Here is an 8,801-nt window from a genome sequence, read left to right as displayed (position 1 = left end):
GCGTCTTTTGTTGGTCTGGCGGAGAGATCAGGCGGCGCTAGGACCCGGCGCTCACGCTGGTTTTTCCCTCCTCCCCCGGAGTGCAAGCGATGGCGGCCCGTTAGCGGCGCGTGCAGGTGCTGGGACTGCGCCGAACGCTCCGGGGCCATGTGGGGCGGCGCGGCCCGGCGCCCTGCGTGAGGCGCGGCAGGCCCCCGCGTCCTCTCCCAGCGCGGCGCGGCCCTGTGGCGGCGCAGGCCGCTCGCCCGCCCGGCGCATCCCCCCCGGGCCAGGGTGCGGCGGCGGCGGCGGCAGCGGCCATGGCCACTGAGCTGGAGCCCCCTGCCTCGGGCGCGGCGCCGCTGGAGGCGGAGGAGGACGAGGAGCAGTGGCTGTACGGCGGTAGGTACCTAGAGCTGACGCGCCGCTGGGGATGCGCGGTGCGAGTTACTCCCTCTGCGTGCGGGCAGGGCGCGGGGTCTGCCCAAGCTGTACCTAAGCCAGAGTCCGGCTCGCCTCTGGGCCTAGCCTGCTCAGGGCCCTGCTGGAGCGTGACTGGGGTCCAAGCCCAGTGGTTTTGCAGTGTGGACGCAGCACGGTTTGGGTCGTGCGATATAGACGTGTTAGCGCCGCTGTAAGACTGGGTTCTGTGGCTTTTGCCTACGTTACGTGGCTTTTAGCTACGTGGGGGAGTAGAAACGCTGCATGTTACAGTTTCGTCAGCAAAGCGCCTTCCACCCACTGCAAACGGGGTTTGCATTCCTGGCCACGGCAATCTGTTTACACTGCCACTTGCCATGGCCTTTTCTCGCAGGGGAGGCCTTTTGTTAAGCGCCTGTGAGGAACAAAAGTTTTGTCATTCAGTGGCCAATGTAGACACATCTAGTGTAAATACAAGGCATAACAATGCAGTGTGGATGCTCAAGAGCCCATAAACCCAGGATTGTACTGCTGTGTAGGCCTAGTCTATGAAATCCCTCTCTAGTCAGAAGTCAGAGTAGGTTAGGATAAGGTTTGACCACATTCCAGACCGTTCCCGCTCCCCCATTTCCCAAGACTCTGGGCAGCACTAGTCTCCTCACGTCTTTCTGGAGAGGTGATGGAGTTGATCAGTGGGCACACAATCCAGTGCATGCCTCACCTATGTAATTGTCTCATTCTGGAGTCTGCTGATCACTACATGGTTTTGTGTCAGAAGTGAAATAGAGATCATGGGTTGTGGCGCTGCTGATAGTCTATAATCAAATGAAAGACTCTTACCTATCCAACCTGTCTAATTTATCAGTTTTAGGGTTTCTCAGTTTTCTTTTTCTATAGTTTTCATGGCACAACTGGACTGTTTAAGTGCTTCACATACAAATTAAATTTATATGGCAAGGTTCTTCTGGGTTTTTTTGTATGTACGAAAATACATATACGTACTTCCTATATCTATTTATCTATTTATATATATATATTTATTTAATCGTACTTTGTTGTCCTGTCCGTTTCGTGTGGTAATACTGTCATCCTTTACTGGGTTATGTCTGTTCTAGCTTGAAAAGTCTTTCAGAGTAGAAATTTGTTACTTTCCGTTGTTTGCAAAGAGCCAGACATGCATTGATAATGCAGGTTGAACTTTGCTAGTACAGCAAAACAAACAAGCAGTCAGGTAGCAGTTTAAAGACCAACAAAAAAACAACAAAACAAAAGTTGCTAGCCCGGCACCCTGGGGAGCTGACTGGTGCCAGATGAGAGGATTTGCAGTCTTAAGGAAGGTCAGTATTGTCTAGCATCATTACCAACACCTCCACTGCTTGCTGGGCTCTTAGAAGGCATTTTGTGGTAAATTACAGCTGAATAACAGCACAGAACCCTGAGAATCAGGACTGGTGACTGTAAACAAACTTTATGGGACCACAAGAAAAGTTGGCCACTGCCATGATAAGTGGTCACCCAACTAACTAAAATTGTGCTGGATAATGGATGTTGCCAGATGAGAGAGTTCTGGATTAGAGAGGTTCAGTTTGAATACATAACCTCAACTAGGTGAGCAGGGGTGGAAGTTGGCCTTTCATCAGAATTTTCTTCTGCTTGTTAACTTGACGGTATTTAACAATTAGTACAATGTAGTGTTTTTGGCTCGTGATCACTTTTAAAAAAGTAATAGGGGAACGAATAATAAAACATCGCAACTCAAAGAACAAGACATTGGGGTGCATAATAACTTCAAATATCTGGCAAGTAAATGCATATTAGGGCCCCAGTTCTGCAACTGAATTGTTGCAGAAAGATCCTTCATGGAATCTCCTTGGGGCACATGAAGTGTCAGAGCCTGGGCTTGCTGGAGAACATTCTTGCAAAAGTTATTGGGAATCTTTCCCAGTGCATCCATCATTCTTTGTGTTTCCTACCATTATGAACTCTCACTTTTTGATGGTCCATTAAGGTCAGCATATTTTCTGATTTTTTTTTTTTTATTTGCTTTTGAAAACTTTTTGACTTAAGGTCCCATTCTCTCACAGACTGATATGTTTCTGTCTCAGAAAATGAACATGTAAAAATGCTTGAAGATGAGATCCACAGCTGTATGGCATTCAATAGCCTTTTGGAATTCATTCAGTTGTCAAGGATGCATGATGTTACTACTTCTATCCATTTTTCATTTTTATTTCATACTGAGGTTTGCATGGAAGCAAAGCATTACTTATTATATGTATGTATGAAAGGACCAAAAGACCTAGACTGTGTTATAAGTTCTGAAGTTTTTGTTTTTGATTTAATATGATGTTTTTATCATATTTGCAGATGACACTACTGGTAAGCAAGAAGATGGACTAATTGCTGAGTAAGTCCATAAACTACTCATACATAATAATAACTATCTGATGTAGAGGAGAACTTTTTGTCTCAGGATCAGGCGTGCAATATCAAGATACCTTGAGCTTAGTTTCAGATCTTGATGGAGTCTAGTTAGCCCCTTGTATCATAGCAACCTGAGTTGTATGAACTTTATTGTTTAGGCCTCTTCTGGATGTCACCTTCAGAAACATCTCTTCCTAGGGTTTGAGGATTCTCCCAGTGTCCGTGGCCAAAAGTCCCCTTTGTCCGCTGTACTAGTGCAGCGTGGTATGTACCAGCTTTGCTTCCCTTCACCCCAGAGGTAGCCGCATCTTAATGTTTTTGTATATATATTCATGATAGGAGTTTCAGGATTTTTGAACAGCTGCAGTAAGCTAGAGTTCAAAGTGCTCGGTAACTCAGAAATGTTTGGTGAACTTCGGGTCCATTATGGATAATATCCTCTTCAAACGCTATGAACACTACACAAGAAACTGTAGTCTTAGAGGAGTAGTTGTGTTCATCTGTAGCTTCACAAACAAGCAGTCTTGTAGCGCCATAAAGACTATCTGAGGAAGAGGGTCTTACCCACCAAATTTTAGTCTTTAAGGTGCTATAAGAAAACTATAGATTTTATTTATTGCATGGTTATGTAGCAACCATAGTATCAGCTGTTTCTCATAGCAAGGGACAGGCTCTGATTTAATACATTAATGTATTACTAGCCTACATATGTAGTGGTTTTGCCTCTGTACATGAGATTATTTTATGAAACATTTCCGACAAAGTACTACATCCTTCAGTTTTTAAACATTTTCAAGTCAGTGAAAAACCTTTAATGCAAAGTATTATGATCTTCCTGATCTTACGTTGTGATCGTCGTCTTTTTCTTAGTCCACGTGTCTTCACTTTCTATTGACATTACTTAATGCGGAAGATTTTGTGAATTATAGCAGTACTGTAAAGGAGCTGTTTTATATCTGACACAAAGGGTTATGTCAAGAGGTGAATATAAAAAGCCCAAGACTTTTTTACTAACATGAAAGTGATGACACTAGTGCTGTCAAAATGATTATTTGTTCACTCTTCTTAAAGCAGTAGAAAAGGAGTTAAGGAGTGCTATTACTTTACAGTTGGGTATTTGAACTTTCAGTTCACAAATTCTAATGCACATTCACAGATACTTCCTTTGATTTAAAGCTTAAAGGTAACATTTGCTATTTTTCCTTAATTCAGTGCTGGCTGATCAGTGATCTTGGGTTCTGAGACAGATTTGTGGTTTGAGGTCAATGCTATTAATTTCTTCTCATTTGGTAAACAGAATGCTAAAGATATGGGGGTCAGATGGGGCCGGGGTTAGCCATTTGTGGCAATTTCCTTCAGTGGTAGTTCATTCTTTGCACAATGACTTAATGCCCATGATCTTGAAGGTGTTGTGGAGTCTGGTCGTCCTTTTAAGCTTGTTAGGCTAATTTTGTAACTGAAGTGCTTTTGCTGCCACCTCAGGAATTTGGCCATACTGTTACCTATGCTCGCTAGCACAGTTGCTGATCTCTTTGTCTGTACTTTTGTTGAATCTTGTCTTGACTACTGCAATTCTTTCTTTGTTGGACTTTCTACTACCACTCCTCCACAGTGATTGTGTAGCTGCTGTCTGTCTCTTCACAATCTTGTCTTCTGAGCCTAATAAGAGTGCTTCATTAGCTTCCAAAATCACAGTGCATTGACTTCATTTTATTTGATTCTCAGTAACAATGTCCATGATTTTTTATTGTTAGACACCATTATGTCAATGTCATCTTTGGCTTCCTTGTTTAAAAGGGGTTTCCTTTTGGGAAGCTGCTCTAATGACCTTAACCTCTTTGGTGTGTGGACTCTGTGTCTCATGTATTTGCTTCCTATGTCATGCATACACTAACAGATTTGGTGCTTACTACCATGAATACCTTCATTGACTTGTGTGGGAGTACTCACAGTCATAAGCTTTGCTGAGAAGTAAGTGTTGGCATGTTCAGGCCAATGAGTCCTCAGTTAGCTTTTTAAGAAAGAATTGTATTAGAATTTAAAAATAACTCTTCCAGGTCCGTGTCTAAATATACCCTTTTCTGATTTTTACTTCCATAATGCACAAAGTATTTTTGTTGTGATGGGCTTGCTTCATTTTGGTCTGTTATTTGATAGACATGTAGAATCTTCTCATCCTTTGCAAGATGTTCCTCAGGAGAGCCGTCCTGTTACCTGTGAAGACCGAGAGATGTCACAACAAGTATGTGTTACAGCTATAACCGCTGGATGTGGCTGTTAACTGCGTAGTGCATATTCACTGCTTGAAAAGGCTGAAGTAAAAAGTATCAACTGTGTTTTAACTTATTATGCCTATCCTGTAACAACTTATGGAATACCATTTCTGGGTTTTAATTCCAGCATGCAGCTTTTCTACCTAAAACACTTGTGGAGTAGTACTTAGGCATTGGAATTGCCAAGGTCTACTTCTCAACTCAGCCATTGACTCCTGGGCTTATTCATTTTCAGCCTTTTAACTCCTCTGTACCTTAATTTCTCTAATCATCATTCAGGATAGCACCCCCTGAAATTGGGGAGAGTTAAGCATATGTTTAGCATATGGTCAAAGCATTTGCCTGAATGCTGGTGCACTAACACTCTGTCTACCCCACAGGGCTGCAACAGGAATTAGTTTGAAAATTGTTCTGAGGTTCTTGGATAAAGGGTGGAAAAAAATACTTGTGTTAAATTAATTCTTGATTATTGACCAAGTGAAGATGGATGTCTTTGTAACAGAATCATTCTTCCTAACTGTTTCTACTTTATTGAGCTTTTAAGACTTGCATTCTCATTTAGATGAATTTCTTGGGTATAAGTTTCAGAGTCCCCATGTGTCTGTCAAAACAAAAAGCAGTCAAGTAGCACTTTAAAGACTAGCAAAATAATTTATCAGGTGAGCTTTCGTGGGACAGACCCACTTCTTCAGACCATAGCCATACCAGAACAGACAGACTGCTTTTTGTTTTGATAGTATGTAAACTAGCATGACTCCCTCTCTGTTACTATCCCATATGACTGTGTTACTGTTAGGCCCTGCCAAGTGGTGAAGATGATGAGGAAGACAGCGATAGCGACAGTGATGATGATGATGTGAAAGTTACGATTGGCAACATTAAAACAGGAGCACCATCCTACATGTATGTATTTCTGGTAACAGTGCCTATTTGTTTTAATCAATATTCTTCTTCTCACTGATTTGGGGGTAAAAAACAGTTGCTATTACCATTTTAGGAGGCAATTAAGTTTAATGGCTGGTGCCTGTTTCTGGTATTGATTTGCTGGGTGATGCATCTATAAAATGAGGCTAATACTTTCCATATCTATTGCCACAATGCTGAATAATTAATATTGGAGGAGCACTTGACTTAGTGAAATAAAAGTGGGAAGTTGTGTAAGTTTTTAGTATTACTTCTTGAGGTTTTGCTGATTTAGATGAAGATTCAAACTAAACAGATGAATTGAATGGATGTCCTGAATTCATTAATGGTTTCAGCTGCCCAATTCTTCACAACTGAGGTTTGGTGAGACAAGATTTACAAATCAGCCACCTGTCCCAGAGATGGTTAAGAATACAGAGTCTGAATAACACTTAGATGGAAATAAGGGGGCAGCCTTTCTGGTTGCTGCTGGCAACCATCGTCTTAAGGAAACATTTTACCTGTTCGTTGTAGCATATTCTAATCCTCTGTTGCCAGGAAAGCTCCCTTCTGTTTTTGGAGGAAGGGTTTTGGCTCTAATGGATCATTTAAAAATGCAGTGCACTGTTCATTTGATTGGAAAAATCTAATGCATCAGCAAACATCCTTTTTCTTTGGGTTCTGTGGGGTTTTTTCCCCATTGTGAACCAGACTGCTTCCTTCCTTTCTGATATTCTGTGCAGACTTGCTCCTCCAATTATTCCTCCCTGTTGCCCAGCTCCATCCTAATTTGTTGTCACAGTCATCTTCTCTGGCAGAATGGTGCCTACCAACACTGGGGAAATCATTAGGCTCTGTTTCTGAGTCCAGACAATCTCATGTGCTGCTGCTTATCTGTGTGTACACTGCTGGATATCCATTTCAGCATGCTGTCCTTTCCACCATCGGTAGCTGTACATGAACAGTGCAATCTAATTTTTAAAGAAATGGAGTTCTTATAAATCATAAAGAAGCTTGAGGTAAAGCCAAGGGCATTATTGCTTGGGATAGCTCTTTTCATTCTTCCAGTCTGCTAGGGTATATTGAACCTGGAATAAGACGACACAAAATCCAAACCATATATTAAAATAGTGACGCAAATCTCATCTCGTTCTTTTTTGTCTAGGGGGACCCCTATGAATCTAAACTTAAAAACAGGCAGAGGCTATGGAACATCCTCTTCAGGTATTTTTGTTGTTTTTACCTCTGTATCTTAGGGTATTTCATACTTCTGGTACAAGCTATATCCTGAACTTTCTGGCATGAATGGCTGGACGAGTTAAAATACAGCTTTCTCTCTCTTGATGGTTATACTTTATGCAGGGATTGTCTTAAAGATTAGTGGCTGGCTGGGGGGAATTGATGGCCCAGTGTGTGTTGGCAGAAGAGCCACCTGGTAACTGATCACCTGGAAATGCCAAGCTGTCAGGTTGTAACTGTTATTTTAAACTGAAAATTAAAAAAAGCAGTAATCACTGTGTAACACAGCATTTGTTCAGGACAGGACATTACTAGAGAATTAATGGTTGGGGCAGGGTCCTACTACCTTTGCTTGTACTGAGTGTTGTTTCCCTCCGTATGCTTACTGAGATGAGCACAGCTTCTTACCAGCTAAGATATTAATCACCACATGTAAGGGCATCAGAATCTGTTCCTTGACCATTTACTAATCAGTTGGCTGGAATCAGCCCTTAGTACTTCATTCGGTTTGTATTCTACAACACATGATGGATTTAAAATACCTCTACAATGTGTCCTCTCCCCTTCTACTACCTCTTTCTTTTTGCGTGGGAGACTCTATATTCCAGTAGTTCCCAAACCTTTCAGCATCATGCCCCTGTTTAGGTTTTTGAGAAACCCTCACGCCCCCCACCTCTTCTCTACCATCATGCAACTCCCCTTTAACAAAAAAATTCAATTTGTAATTTAAAATAAACACAAAAGCTTGATATAAAAATGTTGTTTAAAATTAAAAAAGCGCAGACAGTTTTTCTTAACCCCTTATGGTTGCCTGGTACAGCGCCAGCTGCCTGAGCCCCATACCAGTCTCCAGAGCTGCCCGCACCAGCCACCCACCCACCTGAGACCAGAGCTGCCCACCCGAGCCCCACGCCGCTAGGGCCAGCTGTCCGCCTGCCTGCCGGCCGCCTGAGCCCCACTCTGCCAGGACCAGCTGCCCACCCACCAGCCACCCGAGCAGCCTGCCGAAGCCTCACACTGCCAGGGCCACCCGCCATCCTGAGCCCTGTGCTCCCAGGGCCAGCCACCCGCGCACCTGCCCAAGCCCCATGCTGCTGGGGCCAGCTGCCTGAGCGCCATGAGTCCCAGAAACTGGCAGGCTGCCCGAGCCCTGTGAGCCACCCACCCGAGCCCCTTTACTGCCCTCCCACAAAGCCAGGCATTCTAGCTACCCGTCTAACCCCATCCTCCTCCTCCCCCAACCCACACTCACTCTCATTTGCAGAAGGCAGCCAGCTCCATGTGGGTCTTTGCCGGCTTCCTGCTTCTTATAACAGCTGTGCTGGGTCACCCACATAAAATGCTGGGGCTGAGAGCCAGAAGCAAAGGCCAGATCTTTCTTCAGGTGGGGGAACAATAGGGAGCTGGGTCATCTCACGCCTCCCTGGAATTTCTTCACACTTGCCCCCATTTTGGAAACCATGCTTTATTCAATCCCTGTCTTCCCTTTTACTGGTCCATTTTGGCAATGCTCTTCACTCTACCTGAGGAAAATTGAGAATATGTAGTTGTTTTTTCTTCCTG

At 43.5% G+C, this 8,801-nt stretch overlaps 1 protein-coding gene across 1 annotated transcript in view; it reads left to right on the top strand.

The window, feature by feature from the left end:
* Positions 1 to 8,801, top strand: part of LOC142020272 (uncharacterized) — a 44,646-nt gene continuing 35,845 nt past the window's right edge. Inside the window, exons 1-5 of the mRNA XM_075007985.1 lie at positions 1 to 381; positions 2,767 to 2,806; positions 4,981 to 5,065; positions 5,893 to 5,999; positions 7,165 to 7,223. Of these exons, the coding sequence (XP_074864086.1) occupies positions 300 to 381; positions 2,767 to 2,806; positions 4,981 to 5,065; positions 5,893 to 5,999; positions 7,165 to 7,223 (373 nt within the window). The 5' untranslated portion in view covers positions 1 to 299. The remainder of the gene's footprint in view (positions 382 to 2,766; positions 2,807 to 4,980; positions 5,066 to 5,892; positions 6,000 to 7,164; positions 7,224 to 8,801) is intronic.

The sequence above is a fragment of the Carettochelys insculpta genome, chromosome 13 (assembly GCF_033958435.1).
Source record: "Carettochelys insculpta isolate YL-2023 chromosome 13, ASM3395843v1, whole genome shotgun sequence".
Classification (NCBI taxonomy): Eukaryota; Metazoa; Chordata; order Testudines; family Carettochelyidae; genus Carettochelys; species Carettochelys insculpta.
This window is presented reverse-complemented; position numbering and strand designations above follow the sequence as displayed.